Below are 25,290 nucleotides of genomic sequence, written 5' to 3' on the forward strand. Positions count from 1 at the left end.
CTAATCATGACCAAAATTGAGATAAATTGAAGAAGAAGCTATTGCCAAGAATTGTTAAAGGATTCAAGGATTTTGAACAAGTATCATTGTTAAGCGAGATTATGGAGGTAGAAAAGGAGAGGTACTCTTGCAAGATGTAAGTGTAAACTTAACTAAATTACATCACTTTTTATGTTACAACCATATAAATTGTGATATTGCACTACAATTTTATTTTATTTTTTTATTTATTCAAACAATAGAATAATAAATTTTGATTAAATCCAATATGTGTTTCTTTACATTTTTATTTAATTATTTTAATGGATTTACTTTCATTTGTATTATATTTTTATATATCTTAGAATAAACTTAAAATAGACTGAACATTTTAGGTTTTAATGTATAAATACTTCTTCTATAATTCTTTCAATACTAAATTCTTACATTTATTTTATAATTTTTTATTCATGAGATTTCAATTATTTTAAATTTATATTCAATTCAATAAAATTAATTTTTAATTGTATAAATGATAGTTATAAAATCTTTTTAACTTTTTTATTTTTAAATTTATTTATTTGGTCTTTTAATTTTTTATCTCATCAAAAATCATGTTAATATAACTTTATTTGATTTTTTAGAATATTATTAAAAAAATAACATTCTAATTATAAATACAAAGTAAATAAATAAATAAATATATATATCTTTATATATATATAAATTAATAAAAATAATTTTTTTATCAATAAGAAAATATTTTACATATTAGATCTAAAATTGGTTTAAAATCAATTTAAGTTGATTTATAATTAAAACAACAATCTTGCTACAAAGAAATAAAATTATAAATAAAAAAATAGAAATTAAAAAAATATATAATAATATTATAAAGAATATTACTAAACAACAATAGATTCAATTTATATCAACTTTCATATCAATTCTTACACAATCAAACAAAAAGTAACAAAATTCTATGCTATCACTATTAAAAAAACTACTTTTTAAAAAAACACACTCAAAAAAGAAAAGAAAAGGTTAGAAACAACTACCCAATTCATCTTCATGAGATATAAACAAAAATAGAATTAAAAATTAAAAAGTGAAATATAGTTAATAAAAGAAGAATGATTTGTGTTGTTAGACAATCATCCACTAGGAGTAGTTCTTGGCACTCTTCAACTTCAAACCTTCACCCTCAACCCCCACTCACTCACTCAATCAATGAATCACTCAATGGAGTGAGTGAGTGAGTGAGTGAGTGTAAATTAGGGTTTCACACTGAAGAATTCCACACAGGAATCCGTCCGGGGCTATTATTTCCTCGAAGCATCATCGCCACTTTAATGCCATACCGACCTCGACCATGTCGTCGTTGTTGCTAGGGTATGTGCGACCACGACGAGACCGGGAGAGATGGACTGACGCCATCCACACCACACCCACCGGCTTCGTGCTCGTGTGATTGTTCACCAGCTTCTTCTTCTTCTTCTTCTTCTTCGCAGATCGCGAGAAAGCGCACCGATTTCGCAGTTGACGCGAGCATGCTGGAATGGCGACGTCCTCACGCAACGTCGTGGTTTGCGACAATGGCACTGGGGTACGTTGAATGATTGTTCATTGCGTTTTCTCAGATGCTTGAAGCCAATGCATGCGCCTGGTCCTTTTATACATGGTTCGTCCTTCGTGGAGTGTGGGTGTCGAGGTGGATCTTAGTGATTTGATTTCCGTGTATGGTCCGATGCTTCTCAACGCTCGTTGAACTTTATAGATTTTTTTTTTTTTTTTTTTTTTTTTTTTTCAAAATACGCTAAATCGGGCTTGCCCTCGAGTATATCCTGATCATTGAGGGAATTGTTTAGATGGGGTGCGGGTCCTGGTTTGTGCCTGTTAGAATCCTCGCCGAGGTATTGAGATCATGTTGGTTGGATCAGGGCTCTTTGTGATTCTTCGAACAATTTTGGGTCCCTCGAAGCTGTTTTCTTAGTACTTAGAACTTAGTATAACTGGGTTCGCAAGGGTTTGCAGCTCGTTGGATTGTGGACCTATCATAGGTGTGTATTGTAGTTGGTGTGCAATCACTGGTTCGTGTAAACTAGGATTGAGTTTATTGGTCGGTAGCAATGGACCTGTTGGGATTACAATGCTAATTTAGCATCGTGAATGCCCGGTGCTGAGTATTTTTTGGCGCATTACAGAATTTAAATGAGTATTGGTATTTTTTGTAAAACTCAGGGTCCTCGAATTGACATTAATACTCTCATTATTCTTAATGTAATTATGATTAGAAAAACCGTGGAGAATCACTCTTAATTCCTTGTTTGACCTATTTTGCACACTGCAAGGATCAAATCTCGCAACCGTATTGTCATATGCAGTGTAGTTTTTAAAGTCAACCCTACTGCTTCTCGGAAATGAGAAGCAGTGAATACTCCTCCCATCAATGGCTTGCATTAATCATTTGATTACTGTGACTAGTAATGGATGTACTAAATTTGGTTTACAATTGTAACTTGTCTGGGTACCTCCATATGGACTAGTTAGTGGGTTGTATATCCCTTACATATATTTGACGTCCTTGCTCCTCTTGGTCTATAACAGTACCCTTGATAAGCATTCGGGATGGTTGAGCTACTATGAACATCTTGGATGATAGCTCAGGAAACCTGACTTCGTGTTCATCATGTATTATTGATGGTTTGCTTTTGCAATCTCACCAGCAGAAACAGTAATCAAAGGTCAATGTGCATTATTTGATGCCTTTTCCGGCATGTGTAAGTATATCAATGGTCGTCTCACCACTGCTTAACACCGTGTGCAGTTTGTCAAGTGCGGATTTGCAGGGGACAACTTTCCAGCTGCAGTGTTTCCATGTCTAGTGGGTCGACCTATGCTGCGCTACGAGGAAGATCTTGGAGACAATGAATTGAGAGTAAGTTCTTTGGCAGGCCTCTAGTATATTCGCTGTGAAGAGAACTTGGTTGCCTCTTGATGGCAAAGAGGGTATTTGATAGAAGAATACAATTTGCATAGGACAAGTTGTGTGCAAATTTATTGAGTAGACCATCAGTATTCGGAAATCCATTTTGACCGAAAAGTGTGAGATGAATTTGTGTCTATTGCTGAGATACTCCTGGAATCAATTTCATATGTGACACTTAATTTATCTAGTGATTATTCAAGCTTTTATGGAGACTGCTCACTTGGAGCCAATTCATAATCGATCTTGATTATATTCATTTCTCTATGATGAATCTGCTGGTTTGCGTTTGTAGATTTAATTCTATGTGAGGATCGTGTCCTTGTGGTTTCGGGTAGTTTTTTGTTTAATCTAGAGTGGCACTCTGCACCTGAAACACCGTCGCTTTCTTTTACTAAGGTATATGACGCAGTGCGTGTAACGACGTAAAATTTGTTTTGTGTTCTGTTGGACAGGACATAGTTGTGGGAACTGCAGCTTCCGAACACCGGCAGCAGCTGGAAGTTACTTATCCGATCACGAATGGCATTGTGCAAAACTGGGAAGACATGGGCCACATATGGGACCATACCTTTTACAACATCTTGAAAGTAAGATGTTTTGTGTGCCAATCAAATCTTTTGGCTCGTAGCTTTTTCTCTCCCGAAACTACTCTTTTTCTCACTTAGTCGATTTTTGTACAATAGCGTAAGCTTTTGTCCGTGTTCGTACTCTGCACTGTGTTCAACTACACTAATCACTCTTCTTTATTGAATGTTAAGGTGGATCCTTCAGAATGCAAAATTTTGCTCACGGACCCACCTCTGAACCCTACCAAAAACCGCGAGAAAATGGTATGCCGACAGTCTTACAGTTTTTTGTGTGTACTTATAGACCAAGCTTTGTGTGCTTGTGTTTTACCACAAAACACACGCCTTAATTATTGGCGGTAGGGCAGAGCATGGAGCTTTTTGATGTGAATTTTTTGGTTACTTAACAGATTGAAACTATGTTTGAGAAATACAATTTTGGCGCTGTATTTATCCAAATCCAAGCAGTCCTTACTTTGTATGCACAAGGTGAAAGTTTTTTCTGATCCAAACTTTTGAATTTAGTAGAAGCTCAGTTTATTTGAGATACCAGTAGAAGTCAAAAGTCTAAATTGAATTACACTCGTACATCGCACAGTATGTTTTTAGATGAAACACTCAAAGAGTTTTTGTTGCTTCAATTTGCCTTTGGAACTTCAATAACGAGAAATAACACTCATCACCCTCAGGTGCATGCGAAAGTGGACTAGGTAGTTGTAGGTAGGGATTACTGTGGCGAACAATGTTCGTTGGTTGAAGTTTTTGAACAGCGCTGTCGTCATTCAACCTTAAGATTTGATTCCAGATTCGTTTTCTCTGCTAAATCTCTCATTGGGCCTGAAGCAAGGGTTCTTTAATTAAGTTATTAGTTACTATCGATCAATGTTTTGCCTCACAACTCCATTTAGTAAGAATGTGATGCGAAGAAAGGTTGTTCTGTTTTGAATAGACATTGTTACAGTTGTGCTTCTCTTTGCGTTGGGCTTTGTGATGATCCTCGAGTATGAATGATCTGGCACAAGTACGTATCGGTCATTAAACGTTCTTGGGTTTCTTTGATGACAGGGTTGCTGACCGGCTTGGTTGTCGATTCTGGCGATGGCGTCACACATGTGGTATGCTTTACTTTCACTTCACTTGATTTATTTAGGCCAAAGATGTGCAGTTTTATTCTGTGTGTCCTCCTATTTTTGAAACGAGTCATATTTGGACAAGTCTTTTGTGACACCATTCTCATAGTATACTTCAATTCACAACTTGCCAACTTTCATTCGCATGCCTTGGTGATGTTGTGGATAGGTACCGGTGGTGGATGGATACTCATTCCCTCACTTGACCAAGCGACTCAATATTGCGGGGCGTCATATTACTTCTTATCTCATCGATCTCCTACTTCGGCGCGGGTGGGTCTTACTTCCCTGGGTATTGATGGATAATCAGGTTTGCTATTTTGGAAAGGATTCGTAAGTTTTTTTTTTTTTTTTTTTTTTTTTTTTTTTTGTCAAAAGTTAACTTGCATCGTTTTATATGGATTTGGTCCTACAGCTCAATCAGAAACCTAAATGACTTTTGACAATCATTACTGACCTCCTTGTGTTGATATTTTGGGTTTCAATTTATAGGTATGCATTCAATAGGACAGCAGATTTTGAGACGGTCAGGGAGATTAAAGAGAAACTTTGTTATGTAAGGTAAGCTTAGAGTCTTCAATAAACTCATATCTTTTACCGCGACTGGCTCGCCTTAAGATCGATACATTGTTTGCAGGTTTCCATCTTTAGTAACGAAAAGAGACTTCTTTTTCTTTATTTTTATTTTTTAATTTTTAGCATGGATTTAGCTATCGTGAGATGACTGAGTTTTCTTGTTTCTTGTGTAATATATGCATAAATAATGTGGCAGATTATAATTGTTGAGGCAATCTTTATAATCTTGACTTCTGAAACTTTGTGGCATACTGGTATACTCTCTTTAAATTCATGTTGTTAAACCCCTACTAAGGTGTCATGTTTCTGTCTCCAATGAAAATGTCTGTGAGGTGTAAATCATCGAGGTTGTGTCTTGTTTTCGGTTTCATGTTCGAAATATGAAAGTCTAAAGCAACCTTCCAGTCATCTGCAGTAGTTTATGGGGGTATAGTTTTCATGATGTAACTTGGGTGGCAGCATCGATTACAAGCGTGAACACCAACTTGCTCTTGAAACGACAATATTGGTTAAACAATATACGGTGAGTACACAAAAACATTGTTTGGTTTCAAATCAGCTGATCACTTATGTTCGCAGTTTTTTTCAGGTTTACGATATGTGTTGCGACTATTTCACGCGTTAACCAGTCTCCCCACAGTCACGCTCATATTTTGGTTTGCTTTTAATGCAGTTACCTGATGGGAGAGTAATTAAGATTGGCTCAGAACGTTTTCAAGCTCCTGAAGCTCTCTTCTCACCGGTAATATTCGTGGCTTCTTGGTTTTATTCTCATATCTCTTTAGGCACGAATTGATGATCTTGTATCCAACATATAAATTACTGGTCATAATATGACACAAGAAGTCTCTTTGATGTGTTCTCACTTTTATTGACGTGACGTTCATGTAGGAGTTGATAGACATGGAGGGTGACGGGTTGGCTGGCGCTGTATTTCGCTGTATTCAAGAAATGGACATTGATAATCGCATGTCGGTCAGTACAGTTCAAGGAAGCTGTGTTGGTGTCTGAAATTTCTTATCCTGTTTTGAGATCACTAGGACGTACTGGCTCAATACATTACTTGCTTGTGTTCTTCCTTCTAAAAATTGTTAAGCAAACAGCGTCTTTTTGATTTCACTTAAGAACGATTCTCATACCTACTGCCCAATTTGCGTAGTGGTAGAATTCATCTCTGTAGTGTTTCATAAAAAATTGCTTACTTTGTAGTGTCATGGCAGCTTTACCAACACATAGTTTTGAGTGGTGGAAGCACAATGTATCCCGGACTTCCTAGCAGGTACTGTTCCCTTTTCTTGATTTTCGATCATCTTTAAAGTTGGTTTTTTGGCTGTTTTATGAGTTCTTTCCCTGGACCTCACGATAGACTAGCAATATTTTATTCGAGATAGGATACAACAAAAAAGAAGTTATATTGTGATACGATACGAAATACTGGACTGTTGAACTTCAGCAAGAATTAAAGACCTACCCCTCATAGTTTTAACATCGGATGTTAACATCAAACAGATTGGAGAAAGAGGTTCGTGAACAGTTTGTGCGTGTTGTCCTGAAAGGGAATAGAGAGGGTCTCAAGGTACAACCTTAACCTTGTCTCTGTTATTCGTACACAATTTTGTTAATGCGTTAAAGAGAATTTGTATCAATGAATACATCCCATATGAAGCTAGCAGGTTAAAGTTGTGCATAGAACAGCAATTGAATGAAAATTGTACTGGCATTTCAGAAATTGAGATTACGAATTGAAGATCCACCTAGACGGAAACATATGGTTTATCTAGGTGGCGCTGTCCTTGCTGGAATTATGAAGGTCAGTTTTATGTTTTCGACACTCCTTTGCTTATGATCTATGCCTTGTCATTGATTGTCCGCAACGAATATAATGGCTGGGATTCTGTTGAGGTTGTAGTGTCTCCCCTCCTGCAAGTTTTAGGTGTTTTGTGTTTGCACTCTGTTGACTCTCAGAGCATTTTTCACCGAAGCACGCAAGCAATGCAGGCCAGTTTTCCTCTCGTCCACAATTTATACATTCCTAGGATATTTACTATGTTCTACATTTGTATTTCAGGATCAACCGGACTTCTGGATCACCAAACAGGAATATGAAGAAGAAGGAATGAACTGTTTGCGAAAATGCGGGCAAGCCTAGAGGACGAGTCTCACTATTTGCCTTCCCAGAAATACCGTCTTCTCTTAATCACACACGAGTTCTGCTATTCCTAGATGTACATGTCACACAGGCAGAACTTTAGAAGTGCTGCAGACCTGCAAGTCTTATATCGATTTAATGTTAATCATTTAGGAAGGTTGAAATGCCAGTAAGTGTATGCTCAACACTGGTATCTATTTAGAGCTAAGTTCACATCTCAGCGTCACGTACGAATATTTGTAGGTGATAGTATTCGCAAAAGTAATTGTTGGTGAGCAAGACGAGAGCTTTCCTTCCTTCAGCTTGCATATCATGCAGTGAAATATTGGTGTTAATAGTTATTGCAATCCTTTATTACAGCGTATACTTTTCTAAACCAGCCAGTATTAGAGCATATTGGCAGCTACGTGAGGTCTAAAATCGAATCACCTTCTGTGGATGATACGTGGAATTGAAACTTGGGAGTACCTACACCTGACATATTCATTACTTAAAGCCATAATATGTAATTTCACATCCACTTTGCATTTCCATTAATTCAATCTGGTTTCAAACAGCCCTTAATCCTCGTTGTCGACAAATCCTCTAGCTACAGAACCCCATCATTCTTTCAGTCGAATTCCCGAAGACTCTGCCAGTCTGAAAATCTGCTCCTGCAACATCTCTCCCTTTCCGCCAACTCCACGGCACTCAGGTTGGGTGATTGTTGTTAAGGAAGAGGGTAGAAATAAGTTTAAAATTGCCCGAGTAGTGTAGTCAAGCTAGATTTCAATTTATTTTAAGAAATCACAGGGTTAGCAAAAGATACCTATACATCTTGTATGCAGAAAGGTATTTTGTTGGGACAAAAACCATGCAAGCGATAACAACCAGAAGGGATTTTGGAGCATCAAGCACATTCTAGAAACTTTAGGACAAATAGAATTTAGGACAAAAAAATTGACAAATTTTTTAGAAACTTTGGTAGCCTATAACACATTATTTAGAAAAAAATTTAAAAATTTAAAAAAAAAAAAAAAAAATCCATTAGGTTCTCAAGAAACTATGTCAAATTTTGATGAGGACTAAATCTCATATTATTAAAATTGGTGGTAGTATCTTTTAAGTTGAGATGTATCTAAACATAGAAGTTGCAATTTTCTATTCTATTTAAATTGACTAGAATAGTTTGATATATGAAGAATACATGCAAAGAATATTAATACAAGTATTGTATAAAACTTTGTTTAAAATATGGATTTTCTAGCAATATGACACAAATTTCTATCCAAAAATCAATTTGGCAGAAAATTGGGAAAAAATCTAGGAAGTATGGATTTATTTAAAGAGTTTCTAAATGGGTTATAAAAAATTACTTTGCAAGTGTTGTTGGCATTGACAAGATTTTAGAAATTGGTTAAAATAATATCTCAATTATAAACTAATTTTTTATATGGCATTTGCCTTAAGAAAAGGATTAAAATTAAAAATACTTATTTTAACCAAATTATGTAAAAAATCATGTTACACTTAAACACAAATAAATCCTTACAAATTATACTAATTTTTCAATTTATTTCCAATTATATTAGACAATTGACTATTAAATATATAACTACATAAAATTATTATTTTTAAAATATAAATAATTTAATACATCCAAAAAATCAAAAATAAAGTTTGAGAAGCAAAAAAGAATGGCTAGGAATGGTAATGAGATATAATTGCAAGATTAAAGCCATAAAAAACATAATGGAATGTTAAATTGACTCAATACTCTTTATTCTCCATCTCAACCTTCTATTTCCATTCCCAACTCTTATCTCCCATTTCCATTTGTGCGTAATATTAAAAAAGAATAAAAAACCAATTCCATAATTATACTTTTTTTGTAATGAATAAGATTAAAAAAATATAACTTAATTTTCAAAAAATTAGATAAAATAAATTTATTATCAAGTAGTCTATGGTTATAACCATGGTGAAGTATAAAATCATGGTGTTCTTTAATGCAATATGGAGGTTAAATTCTTACTGCTCTATTAGAAAAAAAAACAAGCTTTGAATGTCTTATAAAGATGAAATAAAATAACAATAACACCAATAATAATAACAATACTAATTCCAAATAATATCTTTGGTATCTTTAGTAATATAACAAAGAATGTTTAGTAATTTAGTGATATGTGGAGGTAATTTTTGTCAACAAGTGTGAAGATAATTATTAAAAAATATCAAATTCTTTGTAAGTTTATAATGTCATATGTGTATTTATTCTTTGTTATCATCATATATTTTTAGATAATATTGAAAATATTGACTTATCTATTTTTGAATCAATGTTACTTTGATTGATTGATTGATTATGTATGCATCAACCAAAATGGATATAAGTGACTATACTATTAAGAGCACTCTTTTATAAAAATAATTTTAACTTTTATTATTGGATTATTTTTTTATATTTTTTAAAATTATAACATATTTTAATTTTATTTATTTTTTATCATATTACATGAGAAGTGTTGTAGCTTTATAAAGTCAATCATCAATTGACTTTTTTATCTAATTTTGTAATTTTTTACATTCAAGATCCTTCTTTAAGTTTACTTTTTTGAATATAAGTGATTAAAGAATAAATGGTAAAGTACATAGCATATAGACTATGATGCAATACATGTCAAAGATATGAAACTCAAAGAAAGAAAATCCTCAATACACTCTTGAGTCATTGAAAAGAACTACAAAATTATTTAAAGATGATATAATATTGAATTAGAATGGCTATTGCCAAAAACAAGAAGACTAAAAAATCTTGAAACAAGACTAATGACTTAAAAGGCATCAATAAGAGTGAAGAAGGCTTTATTCTTGCCTCCATATATACTCTTAACTAGGAGCTATATGGCAATGTCTTATAGGACCTCCAAAACATGTTGACTTTGCAAGATACATATCTTAACTTGCAAAGTAAGTTTTTTATATGTGTGCCACATAGTTAACTTGTTTCACAAGCTACCAATACGTGGTTAACTTGTTGACCAAGTTTCTAACCTGCCAATCAACTACAAATACATGTACAATCAAAGCAGTGTATATAAAGCTTTTAAGAAGCTTCTTTAGAAGGTATTATGAAGTAGGTTAATGAAACTAACCTACTTTTATCTACTTTTATCTACTTCTACCTAATCAAATATGTATTTACTAGAGTACTTATATATATCCATAACATTAGTCCCTCTTCCAAGGACAAGTTCCACAAGAAATAGTCTTCATATGTTGAAGAAATCTAAGATGCAATAAATTATATTTGTAACATATTCTGACCTTTGTTTTCTTCAAAGATGGTTAATAGGTCCTCTTAGCCATCAATAGTATCCTTTATCAAGGCAAAAAGACCACCTTGCTATTTAGTTGTTGTTGGTGCTTTCATAACTTCCTTCAAATAAAACATTTGGAATACCATCAGGAGTTGTTTTTACCTCTAATAAAATCACCAAACATTGAAAGTCTCTTTCAAGATCGCGATATCAAATACATTGTATCTTGCCATCTATTCAAAGAAGGACATGTGATTTTTGAGGATCTTCATCTCAATTTTGTCATCTTGAAGGTTGTGACAATTGTAATGTCTTGTCTAGTAAGTCCGCAAATGAAAGCTCTTGAGTTGAATTTGTTAGTTATTGGTTATCCATTTCTTTAGTGTGACAAATACACAAAAGCTATAAAGAAAAAGAGAATATAGAGTGTTATCTTCTATTCATCTTGTTTCTTTTATAGCAAAGATTTTTTATTCTTCATCTTTGTTTTGATGGATGTCATTGATAGAAAGCTTCAACTCTCCTTCCTCCATTTACAAGATTCTTTGCTAGCTTCAATGTGCATTCACTAATATCATATTCACACCAATAAACAAGATATTTCAACCTATTTCGGTACTACCTTCAATCTAAGACTTCTTCTACCTCAAAATTTTCATTATTATTCACTTTTATAAGAGGAGGTGATATTTGTCTTCTTCCCAAGATATTCATTGTCTTATAAGGCTCAAGAAGGGATACGTAAAATATAAGGTAGATCTTCATAGACTTTGATAGATGTAATTGATAAGAAACAAGATTGACTTATTCATTAATAGGAAAAAATCCAAGCTTATAATAGTTCAATTTGTCATTAAGACAAGTAGTCTTGATATTATCACGAAGTATTATATCTTATCACTTACATTAAATTGTGGTTGTTCTTTGCGATGGACATTTGCATTAACTTTTTTTTTTCGTTCTTGAAGTCTTTTTAATTGTACCTTAATTGTTGCATGTAGCTCTTACAAATGATTTGCCAAATCTCTTTCCATAAGATTATCAACTTTTGAAAAGTCAAAATTATCAAGTCATGGATGATAACCATAGTTAACAAAGAAAGATGTTTGTTGAGTGGAAAAATGTAACAAATTATTGTACGCAAACTTTGCTTGTAGTAAAAGAGTTGTTCAATCATCTTAATTATAGTTGATGGTGCATCTCAAGTACTACTCCAAAACTTAATTCATCCCTTTTATTTGTCCATCAATTTGAGAATGAAAAGCCAAAGAAAGCTTCATATCCACCTTTAAAATCTTAAAAATGATTTTCCAAAATCTTGATTTAAATTGACTCTTTCTATCTAATATAATATCTTTAAGTAATCCATGATAACAATAGATGTTGTTAAGAAAAAGCTTAGCCGTTTCTTCACCTGTGATAGATTTTATGCATGGTACAAAACATGCCATCTTAATAAAATAATCTATTACTACAAATATAAAATTATACAAACTTAAGATTAGAAGATCCATGATAAAATCCATAGAAACAGAAGACCATGATTGTTTTAGAATAGGTAATGGTTGAAGAAGTCCAAAAGGTTGATGGCAAGGAGTTTTGAATCTTGAACAAATATCATATGATTGTACAAAGTCTTTGAATGCCTTCCACATTTGAAGCCACTAAAAATCTTTTAATATTAGCTCCAAAGTCTTGTTATATCCAAAATATCTAGCTATTAGAAAATTATGACAAGTTTAAAAAACACTTAATTGAATCCCACCTTTTAGAATGTATAATTTTTTTCAAAAATAGAGTAGGTTGTTCTTGAACTTGAACTTAGAAGTATAATGAGACTTAAAAGAATTATTTTTGATATCATAGATAAAAGGATTAGAAGACATACTTGATTGAATTTTCTTGACAAATATTGAATCAAGAATTAATATTGATTTTATTACCGGAAGGTGAAAATATTTTTACTTTAAGATAATTGTTCTTTATTGATCAAAAGATACATCTCTTTTTTTTCGTACAAGATAAGAATGTTTAAAAAAGGCATTTCACAAGCCTTGTTGTTTTTAGGTTGATAAGTGATCTTGAAATCAAATGTTGATAAAGACATATTCCAACAAACTTAGTGACGATTTAAAATACGTGTTGACATAAAATAATGAAGATTATTGTGATTTGTATACATAGTGACTAGATTTAAGGCACCTTCTAAATAATGACGCCATTTTTAAAATGAATCAATGATTCCAAGGAGCTCTTTATTATGGATTTCATAATTAATCTCGACTGCTGAAATATTTTTGGAATGAAAAGCTACTAGATGGAATTTGTCATCTGCTTGCATTTGTGATAATACTACATTCAAAGCAAAGTCTGATGCATCTGTTTCTATAAAAAATGCCTTGGAGAAGTCAATACAATATAAAATTGATACAAAAGTAAATTTCTTTTTCAAAGCATCAAACAATGCTTTGGCTTCTTTAGTCCACTCAAGTTTGTCTTTACAAGTCAAACATGTAAGTGGAGCTGTAATTTAAGAAAAATTCTTGATAAAGATCTAATAATAATTGACAAATCTCAAAAAGCATTGTACATCTTTTACTGTTCTTAGAATCTTCCAATCTATGATAGTCTGGACTTTTTTTGGATCTATTATTAGTCATTCATTGGAAATGATGTATCTTAGGAAGTCAACTTGAGTAGTGTGGAATATACACTTTTCTAACTTTGTATATAATCTTGCATCTCTAAGTTTTTGTAATACATGATGAATATGAACTTCATACTGATGTATATTTTTAGAGTAGATTAAAATATAGTCCAAATAATAGATGGCAAAATCATTAAGAAATTCATAAAAGATATTATTCAATAGATGTTGAAAAGTAGCTAGTGCATTCATGAGTCCAAAAGGCATGACATTATATTCAAAATACCCATATTTGGTTCAAAATAAATTTTTCATTCATCTCCTTTTTTAATGCATATCAAATTATATGCTTCTTATAGATCTATTTATATATAGATCTTTATTTAATTTAATTGATCAAGAAGTCTTAAAATCAAAGGTAGAGGATACCTATTTTTGATTGTGATCTTATTGAGTCCTCAATAGTTCATACACATCCACAAAGATTTGTCTTTTTTCTTCACAAATAAGATAAGAGCCTTGGTTGGAAACTTAAAATGACATATGAAATTCTTAACCAAGTTTTTATTAATATACTCCTTGAGTACAACCGATGTATTTTGTGATAGGCTATAGATTGATCGAAATAGTAGTTGAGTTCTTTTGTAAAGATCAATGTAACAATCATAAAGACAATGCTTTGGAAGAATTTTGTGTTCTTCTTTTCAAAAAGGCCCTAGAAATCTTGATATTGACTAGGAATACCACTTGACGTCATCTCACCATAAAAATGGGTGTGGTATTTAAAGCAAAAGATAACCCTTCTTTTGTGGCATACATAAAATCTCTTATATATATCAGTAAGGGTTTGGATATATTAGACTTATGTATTTTTACTTGACTAATGGAATTTTGGATTAAACTATTAAAAAAATTAAGATTACAAGAAATCCAAGATAATCTTAAAATAATTGGATTGAAAGAAGATCTTATTGCATTAAATATTACTATGTTATTATGATCTTTAATTGCTACATCTAAAGAAACATTCTTATGCAAACATCTCCAAAAGATAATAAATGACCATTTATATCTTCTACATATACAAGTTTAGTTTTCTCGACTAATAATATTTCTTGTTTTCTAACAAAATATTCGTTTATAAAACGTGTTAAGGGTCTTGAATTTAACAAAGCTAAGATTTTATGATTTTTTGGTCTTAAATAAACTTCTATTGTAAAACAAGGTGATGGATCTGAGAAGAAAATAAGACCTTTACTAGGAATTATATAATATTTCACTTGCATGGTCATTATTGTAGTTGAAAAAATTTATTTTTTAACACATTGTCTTCTTTGGCAACCATGCTTTTCATTTTGTGATTGTGTTGTTTCTTTGGACAATGTTGAGCAGTGTAGTTAGTTTCTCTACAATATAAATATAAGCCCTCTTGACATTGTTGAGTCTTTTCCTATTTTGGGAGGGATTTAAAACATATCGTATTAATTTTCATTGGTTCTAGCCTCAATGAATAAGTTTCTAAAAACTTAAGAGCTGTCAAGATTATTTGATTTATTCCTATCTAGCCAAATCTTTGATCTTGACATCTTTTAAATAATCAATTGTCACATGTAATGGCTTAAATAATAAATTATTTCAAATATTTTGATTTTGGCATTGCTAGTAAAAAATATTTAACATTATCCTTCAATCCATATCAAAATTGATTGATAAGGATTTTATCATCCTAGTCCATGTTGCAAGTAAAGTTTTGGAATTCAACAGCATATATGGTGGCTAATCATGATCTTTGCAATAAAGATAAGAGCTTGATCTTTGCTACTCTTTCTCAATTATTTTCTTTGAATGTGGCCATAAACACTTCTAAAAATGAATTCAGATTATAAAATAATTGCAAATCTTTTTCCATTAAAAGTACAAACCAAGAAAGAACACTTTGTGATAGAAGTGTGCCTGTGAATGTGACTTGAGTAAATCCATCGAGGTATTGGAAGAGATAGAACCTTAAATAGAACTTGACTTATTGCAAAAATCCTTAAAATTTTGATCTTGCTCCATCAAACTTCTGAGGCATACTAATCCTTATTCTCATCATACTTGTAGAAGCAAAATTCCTTAGATTTGGTTGCGAGGTCAATCTACCTACTTCTTTTAATTGTATAATTTCTTGCCACAAACTCTAAACTTCTTTTATAGGTGCAAGCATAATACTTCCATAATTCATATAAAAAATACATGAGATTTTTACTCTTAGAGTATTGACAAGGTCATGAAGATCTACAATAGTTATAAATCTATTATCACTTCCACTGAGAGTAGCATCTATAATCTTTTTTTCCATAGATGATTCAAAAAAATTCAAAAAGTTAAAGTAAAAGAGGGTAATCCACAACCTCTAATACCAATTGAAAATTTCCACAAAGAAGGATAATTCACTCTCTTTAAGGAAATAATTAGTGTTAGAAAATAAGATTTTTTTATTTAAAGATAGATAGTCTGCAACCTTCAAAATACAACAATAGAAGTGTAATAATCTACTTAGTTCTAAAATAAGATAATAATAGTAAATTAGCATTATTATCAAACTATCAAAGATATAAATTTTGAAGAAAGAAAATCCTCAATACACTCTTGAGTCAATGAAAAGAACTACAAAGTTACTGAAAGATGATATAATATTGAACTAGAATAGCTATTGCCAAAAACAAGAAGACTAAAAAGTCTTGAAACAAGATTAAAGACTAGAAAGGCATTGACAAGAGCACAAAAGGCTTTACTCTTGCCTCCATATATACTCTTAACTAGGAGCTATATGACAATATCCTATAGGACCTCCAAAACATGTTGACTTTATAAGATACATATCTTAACTTGCAAAGCAAGTTTTTTATATGTGCACTGCATAGTTAGCTTATTTCACAAGCTATCAATACGTGGTTAACTTGCTGATCAAGTTTCTAACCTCCCAATCAACTATAAATACATGTAAAGTCAAAGCAACATTAATGAAGCTTCTAGAAAGCTTCTCTAGAATGTTTTATAAAATTAATCTATTTTTATTTACTTTTACTATTTCTACCTAATCATATAGGTATTTACTAGAGTACCTATATATATTTGTGACAATACATGAGAAACTATTAGAATTAATTAAAAAAAAATGAAATGCTATAAATCAAGCTTTATAAACAATAAATACTACTAATACTATGAATAAAAAATGAGCATTTTTAAAAGATAAGAGAATAATATGAGATAAAAAAATAGGATATAAGAAATAAATTTTAGCAATTACATTGATCTTTATAATACAATAGTTCAATAATATATAAAACATAATTTTTTTTTTAAAAAAAGAATAATAGGAGAATAGAAAAAAGATTTATTCATAAGTAAAATAGAGAATTGAAGGTGCTAAGTGCTTAAAAAAATAAGATAAATGATCAAAATATGATATAGCCAACTTACAAGGATTTTTATACAAAGTTATGTATGGATTCAATCAATATATTGATGTAATTGTTCTAAAGAATTCCAAAAAACTAGTTGCCTTAATTTTCTCAATTTATCTTTTATAGTTATAAATAAATAAAATTCAAAAGACTAATTTTAAATAAGGTATACATTAGCCTACAATAATTCCTTACTTATATATTTACTCACTTTCATCATTCTTTAAAGTATAAAATAATCTAATATGATGGTATTTTAAAATTTTATTTTATTTATGTATTTATATATATATTTAGAAAGATATTAAATAAATAAAAATAAAAATAAAAATAATTAAATATGCATGTAATATAGAATTTAGAATTTTTGGAGACCAAGAATGAAAAGTCATATTATTTATAAATTCTATTGTAAAGATTTTGTTTTGAAAACATCTTATTGAATTATATTTAAGATATTAGCAACCTTCAAAATGAAAACATTGGATTGGTCTACATAGTATTCTTAAGAAAATCTTGTTAGAATATATCTTGTAAACTTATTCTATCAAATTAAGTATAGTACAATATTCTTGATTTGAAATGCATAGTCTAATCAGGTTTAAAATCTATATAGTGAGTAATTACTAAAGAATTTTATTCTATAGTTATTTTTTTCCAAATTCTTTAAAAATATATTGAATATAACCAATAAAAATAAATAAATATCAATTTTTTATATTAAAAAATTATAATAGTTATATAGATGAAAAAAACTAAAAATAAAATATTGCATATTATTTTATAGAGAAGTTGCAACCCTTAAATTTAATCTCTTGAACTTACTATTGGTATTTTGGACTAAATATCATAAAATATATAACCAAAAACCTAATAAGAAGCATCTATAAAAAAAATGCATGTTCTATGGAATTTGAGTTAGTTTTAATAGAAAGATCAATTAAAATAATGTATCTACTCCAATTAGAGTAAGCTATTGTTTAAACAAAGAACAAGAAACGAATTTATATTTGTGCAAGTAATATGGCAGAGGAAAGTGGCAATTAATGTATGAATGCCAAAAACTAATAATACAACTTTGACTCAATGCAAATTTTGTGTACAAAGACAATCTAAAATAATTTCATATAAAGCTTCGGAATGTTTGTCCACAAAAAAAAATATAAAGCTGAGCTATATTAGTATTTCATAAATTAAAAACAAATCCAAGAAGGTGGAGACAATAAAATATTTTTTCACACAAACAAGTTGTAAATATAAAAGAAATTTCTACCAAGTTTAAACAAATTTGGGTTAATTTAGATATAAAGAAACAATTCTTTTTTTTGATAAAGGATTATGCACAAAAAACATACTATAAAATTTGTGTACTGATTTAATCGAACATGATTGGATGCTGCAAAAATCCACTAGTAACAAAATAGAAAAACAACCTCCAAATTGCAAGGGCCATACTTTGTTATTGGAAAAAAATATATATATAAAAAAATTAAAAAATGATATAATTTTTTTTTTGAAAACTTGAAATTCCACAAAGCAAATCAATCACACACAAGATACAAGAGTCACTCTAATATTGTTTAATCTTAGATAGTCATGCTTTATAGCTTCATTGGCCACCTTGTTTTGCAAGGCATGAAGGTTCTTGTAACCTCAAACTAATTCGAACATCACATATATCCCAGTTATGTGAAAAAAATAAGGTAACCAAAAAAAAAAAAAAAAAAAAAAAAAAAACCCCACTATCCAAACAGATTGATGATTGTCCTTGAGTGGGATATGATCGTATCCAAGCCAAGCAAGTCTCAGCTTTAATGTAGGAAGTCCACTTGAACTTGTTTAGATGTGAAAGCACAAAAAGGAACAAACGAAGGCCGGTCTGGACAAAGTCGCAAGTGTGAACAGGTGCATTACAGATACTGTCTGACTTGGCTTCACCAAGCTCGTCTTGCGTATTTACGAATCACTCGCGAGTGGCGGCACAGATTATATAGACATCTATATACATATATATTTTGCATATGATCTTTTGCCAGGTTCTAAGCGGTGGAGCTTGCACTTACATCATCGACATTGCTCTCTTGGACTTAGTTCTACTTTCGTAGTAGCTTATTAGGTTTGAAGTATCGGAGCATGTCATGCTTGCTGAGAATTGGTGGTAGATGAATTGGATTTGGAGTATTGAAGTTTCTGGGTCTAGGTTTCCTATTGTTAATCCTTGGCCTAACCCTCACCATTTCTCAATGGGCAGGTGCTCATGAATTGTGGGGTGGGTCGGATTGATTGATACATAGCTTGGAAGGATTGAACCACCACAGAATGAGCGGATGAGTGGTTATTAAATTGGGAATGGAGGAAGCCAGGGGGAGCTGCAGCAGCAGCAGCAGGGTGGCCGTGGCTGCGACCGCTGCCGTATGTGTAATCGCTGTCTCTGGAGCGATTTTTTATACCCATCATCGTCGCCTGGAGAAACTGCAGAAGCAGCTAGTGTGGGATGATAAACCTCAAAAGAGGTTCAAGCGTGTGTTGGCTGACAATTTTGATTCTCCATTTCAGCATTTTCCATCTCCTCTCACGGGTTTGTTCCCATGTAACACCTGGTGGCTGTCAAGATTTTCGGATTATTTATTGGTTTTGTGGTAGTCTGCCTGTTGCGAGGTTGCTTAAGCTCATAACTTTATTCCACGCCTCGCAAATACAGTAAGAAGACCTGTTCATATTTCTGCTGCAATGCTGACCTCAAAGTTGATGGAAATATTGCATGTAGATCATCACAAATCTAACTAAAGTAAATGTAAATTAAATATATGAATTGCTGCGGTTTATAGTAATGAAATCCATTCATGCGCGTGATCTTGGAGTTCAGGTTCACAAGTGGGGCATCCTTACGAAGATGTCATTCGGGGTCTTGCGGAGAATCCAAATCTGTCATTTGCGAATTATTACAGCGATAATGTTTTGCCGCCTGGTATGGAAGGGCCATGTCTTTGGGTTCAGACGAGAAGTCAGCTGGAGGCACTTGTAGACGTGTTGAAAGGAGAGAAAGAAATTGGAGTGGACATTGAACATCACCATGTGCGCTCATTTCGCGGCTTTATACCTCTCATACAGGTATAGACAATATTGTTGTTGCTGTTGGAGTGCAAAGAAACCTACCGTTGTGTCTCGCTACGTTTCTTCGGAATGCCCTTTCAAACCGTAATCAAGGATGCTATTTTACAGGCTAGATAATTCGATCAGAATTCAGATCGGATCAATGCTTACTTTCGATTGTTTAGGGCATGTACTGCACAAACTGACTATGTTGAGGGATTTTTGAAATAATACAGATCTCAACTTATTCGACTGACTATCTAGTGGACGCAATTGCTTTGCATGATGACATGCACCTTCTTCACCCAATATTTGCCAATCCAGCTATTCTGAAGGTACTGCCGCAGATGCTATCATGTCGTAATTAGGTCATTTAACTAGGAAATCGGAGGCACTGGTTCGGCTCTATAAGCCGCTTGTATGCCTGGTTCCCAAGCTTGACTAATCATGTGTTTTGGAAAATTGACAGATCTTTCATGGTGCAGATAATGATAGCCTTTGGTTGCAGAGGGATTTTCACATTTACATCGTCAACTTGTTTGATACAGCTCGTGTGAGTATTCGTTGACCATGACAATACTTGAAAAATTACTCTGACTTGTATGTGCAGTTAATGTTTAGTCATGTAGTGCAGTGATAGATTAGGAACTTATCCACAATCTTTTTAAAATTAAATTATAGTTCACGTGAATTGAGAATTGTGCAGGCTTGTGACGTTTTAGGGAAGCCACAGAGATCTCTGGCTTATTTATTGCAGTTGTATTGTGGTGTATCAACGAAAAAAATTTACCAGGTATTGGCAATCCATCCACAATTTGCTGGCGTATCAGCTGGAGCAAAATCTGTGTTTTTCTTGGATATTTGTGCTGTAGAATGATCTTCGTTGCAACATTTGAAGTTACTAAGACGTGCAAACATGATACTCACGGTTGACTAGAGGTCAGACTGGCGAGTGCGCCCATTGCCAGCGGAGATGGAGATTTACGCACGCACAGATGCGCACTACTTGCTCTACATTGCTCAATGCATGCGAGCCAACTTAGTCCAGGCTTGTAATACCCCATCTTTACTGTGAATCAGTTTCTATATGTCACGGTTTAAAATTTATCATATGTTTCTGAGTGAAGGACATTTTACTTTGTTTTATTCCTTATTGTTGATGAACATTAATTAGGAATTCTTGTCACTAGGAACGATTTTTTCAAGGACTGGACCAGTACTTGTGAATTGATCGCTTATTATTTGCAGTTTCGATAGTTACATCTGCCCTTTTTCTCAAGTTTTTGAAGGACTACAAAGAGGATGGTTGGTATTTGTCTTTTGCAGCAAGGAATGACAATCAACTTCTACTGGAGGTTGTACGTCGGTCGAATGCAGTTTGCCAACAACTCTATGAGAAGGAAGGGGTTGGAGACTCTTCATCTGCTGTGGTGGCATCCATTCTTGGTCGATTGTATAATAACTCAAATTCTGCAATGCGAGGCGAGGTTAGTGACGCTTTAGTCGTTTAATGTAAGCATTTGGTTTACCGTTTAAGACATTCTTATCATTCATCATTAACGTCTTCTCAAGCGTTAGCTATCTGAGATAAGTGATGGCTGTGTTGTGTAGGAAGACGCCTACCTTCGAAGGTTGGTCCAGAAACTCGTCGAATGGAGGGATGCATTGGTGGGTATATTCTCATAATTCAGGTGTAGCTTTTGTTGAATTTTGACAGACTGAACTCGCTATGTTTTAAGCAGGCAGTGGTATAGTTGAGCTGAGTAAACGACTTGCGTTGTGCAGGCACGTGCAGAGGATGAAAGTTTGCGTTTTGTGATGTCCGACGCAGCTCTACTAGCGGTAGCTAAAGAGAGACCTCTCACTGAGGAATCTATCTTGAGTACAATAATTTCCACAGATGAATTGTCGCGAGCCTCGGAGACAGCGGTGCCCGGGTTGCAACCTCTACCATCACCATCTCCAGTTGTTCAAGAGCATGTTGGTCTTCTTTGTGATATTCTGTGGGACTTTGCAGAAGACCCCAAGGATGATGTGTGGCCTTGGAGGAGCACCACAAATTTAAGTAATCCTGCCGATTCCCTTTACGAAAAATTCTGCAGTATACTTCATATCCCTTCAATATCGTTCCTTTGGGGTAGTAGTAGTAGCTCTAATGTAGTTCTGGTCACTGAGAAGGATGGGAAATCCATTGGAAGAAAGGGACAAGAGAGTTGGGTGCGCAGAACCATTCCTAAGAAATGGCGTGTCGGTAATGCCGAGCAAGCGCGTCTACAATTTGTGAAGAAGTTTTCTTGCAAAGCGCCAGTTTATCACAACTGCCGTATTTATGCGGGTGATGGCCGTCTTCTTTGCTTTTGTGACCGCAAGAAACTCGAATGGTGAGTTGAGTTGGCTTTGCCTGTTTACTGTATCTCAGGATTGCCTCTGCTCGTATTTAGTTTGGGATTGGTCTCTGTATAAAAATGGTTGATTTCATGACCGAGATGTACGTTCTGCCATGTTCCTGCGTAGGTATATAAAACGAGGTTTAGCAGAAGACATGAATGAGGAACCTCCAGCTATACGATTGCTCTTTGAACCGAAAGGGCGACCTGAAGATGAGAACAATGAGTTTTACATATCACGCAAAAGCAACCGCTGTGTTGGCTGTGGAGAGAGTAGTCACTATCTTCGGTATCGCATCATACCCTCATGCTATCGGCAACACTTTCCTGAACACTTAAAAAGTCACCGCTCGCATGATATAGTGCTTCTCTGTGTAGACTGCCACGAAGTTGCACACAAGGCTGCTGAGAAACACAAGCGTGAAATCGTTGTCCAGTTTGGGGTTCCCCTCTTTGCCCATCGGGTGGTTGATGGTGGTAATGAAACTGCTGGTTCAAATGAAGTTTCTTTTGTGGCTGAAGGAGAATCAAGAGGAGTGTCGCCCTTGCAACTTCGAACTGCTGCCATGGCGCTCACTCGTCATGGACCAACGATGCCAGTGGAACGCCGGAAGCAGTTGGAAGAGGTATCTTATATGATTTTTTAACTTGAAGAAGGTTGTTTTGGTGTCGTGATTTTTAACAGACCATGTTTTTCTCCTTCGTCAGATGGTTGCATTCTAGTTTGTACTATTCAAAAAGCGTATTGTAAGCCAGAAACGACTGAATATTTGCGGGAGAGTTTCAGAGTGATAAATATTGCTTCAGCTCTTTTCTTGGGCATCAGTTCGATGCAAGTTTCCTTGTCAGAACGGAGTCCTGACTTGTTCAGGCTCTTGCATCAGCTTTGAGCAGCGGTACTAGAATGTGACTCTACTCTTACGTTTCTGCAAGTAAAACATGGATGTTGATGTTAATTCTGGAAAAAGCTAAATCCTGGTGCGAAAGGCGAAGATATTTGGTCTGATTTTGAGGCTCCTGTGAGTGTAGATTCTGAAAACATATTATGGAGGCAGGGAGATCGGGCCTGAGGATTTGAAAGCAGCTCTTATAGTTGGAATGGGGCCACGTGAGCATCGCCGTTTTTTAAAGAAGAGGTTGCAAAGGCAACAACGTGCAAGTAACACCAATAGGAGTGAAGACGTCGATAGTGTTGATACCAAAACACACGGTTCGGTTCAAATGTCACAAATCGTCTCTGATGCTATTAACAGTATCATGGATGAGATGGAAGATGGTACACTACTTCTTCCCTCCAAGTCTAACCAGGAAGAGAAGCCGGAATTAGGAATAAAATCTGAAGCTGACAAAGCAGAGAAAGGCAGTGGATCAAATGAAGACCTCCAAGCAGACGCTTCAGGTAGCGATGAAGATATTAAAGAGTCTCTTGTAGCAGAACCTAGTCGAAGGCATTCTCGACGGTCTATTAACAAAGAGTCCCTCCTTGGTCACGGTCCTCACGGTAAGCAGGTGGTGGATATAATTATTGAGAAAGAAGGAGATGAAGGAATACGCCAATTTTGTCAGTTATGGAGGGCAGTGTTTGTGGATGCTTTGCAACCGGCATTTCTTCCGCCTGGATGGGACGTAACTCACAGGTTTACATCCTGTATCTCTAAGTTCTTTGCATGTAGTCCTTTCCAAGCGCTATACTGAATGACCCCTTCAAGGAGGTCCTAACTGCCTTCTAAGTTTAAAATTACTCTTCAGCATACTTAATCCTGTTTTAAAAAAGAAATCAACCTAATGAATTTGATCTGTGAACAGTGGACGTCGAGAATTTGGTGATTTCAGTGTGTACAAGCCTCCTGAGGGTCGAGATGAACAACATTGAAGCATTGCGCTTCTGAAGTGATCAGAGAACCATACACCTGGAACCTACCGTCGGGTGAGGTGTTCTCACCCGAGTAGCTTCATTTGTGTTTTAATAATTTCAGTTTGCAATTTGTGTCCTGCCTGTCACATTTTTCGCTCTTTTGTTGCCGGAAACGATGATAATAACCACGACTGGAGGCTGTTGTCTTGGCCCTGGTGATGGAAAACTTGCGCTCTTCAAAGCCTATGGCTCATAAATTCGACCCAAATTCATGGTCCCAGTATGTTAAAGAATGGGTACGCCATAGTCCGAATGTTCGCTCGTAATTTTGACTCCCACGACAGAAGTTGAAGATTGATGATGTAGCTTGTGGAGTTTGGGTGGTTGTATCTGAAATTCACCAAGCTACGTTTTACAAATGTACAGTTACGTTTTTAATTTCAATTTATTGATTTGACAAATATTGTCTTGAGCAGATTGCTATTGGAACGATCAATTTTTTACCACGCTTGTCCTTTATTTTGCTTCTGGAACCTTGGATTCTGGCTGGAACGATTGAATCAATCAAACATGTCAGACTACATACCACTAACTTATGAGCTATGTTAAAGACTTAAGACACGGTTTTCTAGTATGCTTGCCAGTATTACTATCTGGGCCCTGTATATATGATCACGGGATTAGATTGCCGTTTCTCAGAGATTCTCCTGTTGATTCATGAGGGATAGAAGTATCTTCCTGATTGCCTCAACAGCCACTTGTGGCGAAAACGGATCATGCTTTCCGTCTTGTCAGTACCGAATGTTTTATGTCATCGGAGGTCTCATTCTGCAAACCATAGGAGTTATTTAATTATACTTTCAAATGAATCCAGGGAATTGCTGCCCCTACACATGCGTATTTCGTATATGTTCTAATGAAAGAGTCGATCGATGACCTAGTTCTACCAATAATGCTTTTCTTCCCGTGGCCCTGGCCCATGGGTTTCTGTGTGTTACATGTCAAGGAGTCACTCTTTCACCTGAAAATCTGATACCATGGAGTATCGGGAAGACCGATTACTCGTCCCTCAATTTTACTCTGGTTTCGGTTTTCTAGACGTCATCGGTTTGAATCACTGGATTCCGATTGGTTGCCTTTCACTTTGATGCTTACTGTGCACTGAAAT

At 34.1% G+C, this 25,290-nt stretch overlaps 2 protein-coding genes across 2 annotated transcripts; both read left to right on the forward strand.

The window, feature by feature from the left end:
• The first annotated feature begins 1,204 nt into the window (after nt 1–1,204).
• Nucleotides 1,205–7,753, forward strand: LOC112295614 (actin-related protein 2). Its single transcript, XM_024547426.3, has 15 exons — nt 1,205–1,585; nt 2,807–2,917; nt 3,421–3,555; nt 3,727–3,798; nt 3,945–4,023; nt 4,600–4,649; nt 4,834–4,937; nt 5,157–5,225; nt 5,700–5,763; nt 5,914–5,982; nt 6,132–6,215; nt 6,461–6,519; nt 6,750–6,816; nt 6,967–7,050; nt 7,309–7,753. Exons 1-15 carry the CDS (start codon nt 1,538–1,540, stop codon nt 7,387–7,389), a joined length of 1,176 nt encoding a protein of 391 aa, XP_024403194.1. The 5' UTR covers nt 1,205–1,537; the 3' UTR covers nt 7,390–7,753.
• Nucleotides 7,754–18,684: 10,931 nt separating this feature from the next.
• Nucleotides 18,685–24,583, forward strand: LOC112295093 (protein RRP6-like 3). The gene is made up of 12 exons (XM_024546267.3): nt 18,685–19,365; nt 19,654–19,898; nt 20,117–20,215; nt 20,350–20,433; nt 20,587–20,673; nt 20,818–20,932; nt 21,207–21,367; nt 21,492–21,548; nt 21,666–22,261; nt 22,395–22,893; nt 23,297–23,904; nt 24,074–24,583. Exons 1-12 carry the CDS (start codon nt 19,137–19,139, stop codon nt 24,138–24,140), a joined length of 2,847 nt encoding a protein of 948 aa, XP_024402035.1. The 5' UTR covers nt 18,685–19,136; the 3' UTR covers nt 24,141–24,583.
• Nucleotides 24,584–25,290: the final 707 nt, after the last annotated feature.

The sequence above is a fragment of the Physcomitrium patens genome, chromosome 18, assembly GCF_059467195.1.
Source record: "Physcomitrium patens ecotype Gransden chromosome 18, ASM5946719v1, whole genome shotgun sequence".
In the NCBI taxonomy this organism is placed as follows: Eukaryota; Viridiplantae; Streptophyta; class Bryopsida; order Funariales; family Funariaceae; genus Physcomitrium; species Physcomitrium patens.

What these genes read in the sequence shown, in the direction of transcription:
- LOC112295614 (XM_024547426.3), top strand. Translation starts at nt 1,538, where the DNA reads ATGGCGACGTCCTCACGCAACGTCGTGGTTTGCGACAATGGCACTGGG. An exon ending in TTTGCGACAATGGCACTGGG is followed by an intron (nt 1,586 to 2,806) that starts GTACGTTGAATG and finishes CACCGTGTGCAG; the next exon opens with TTTGTCAAGTGCGGATTTGC. An exon ending in ACATTGATAATCGCATGTCG is followed by an intron (nt 6,216 to 6,460) that starts GTCAGTACAGTT and finishes GTGTCATGGCAG; the next exon opens with CTTTACCAACACATAGTTTT.
- LOC112295093 (XM_024546267.3), top strand. Translation starts at nt 19,137, where the DNA reads ATGGAGGAAGCCAGGGGGAGCTGCAGCAGCAGCAGCAGGGTGGCCGTG. An exon ending in ACTTGTTTGATACAGCTCGT is followed by an intron (nt 20,434 to 20,586) that starts GTGAGTATTCGT and finishes AGAATTGTGCAG; the next exon opens with GCTTGTGACGTTTTAGGGAA. An exon ending in TCGAATGGAGGGATGCATTG is followed by an intron (nt 21,549 to 21,665) that starts GTGGGTATATTC and finishes TGCGTTGTGCAG; the next exon opens with GCACGTGCAGAGGATGAAAG.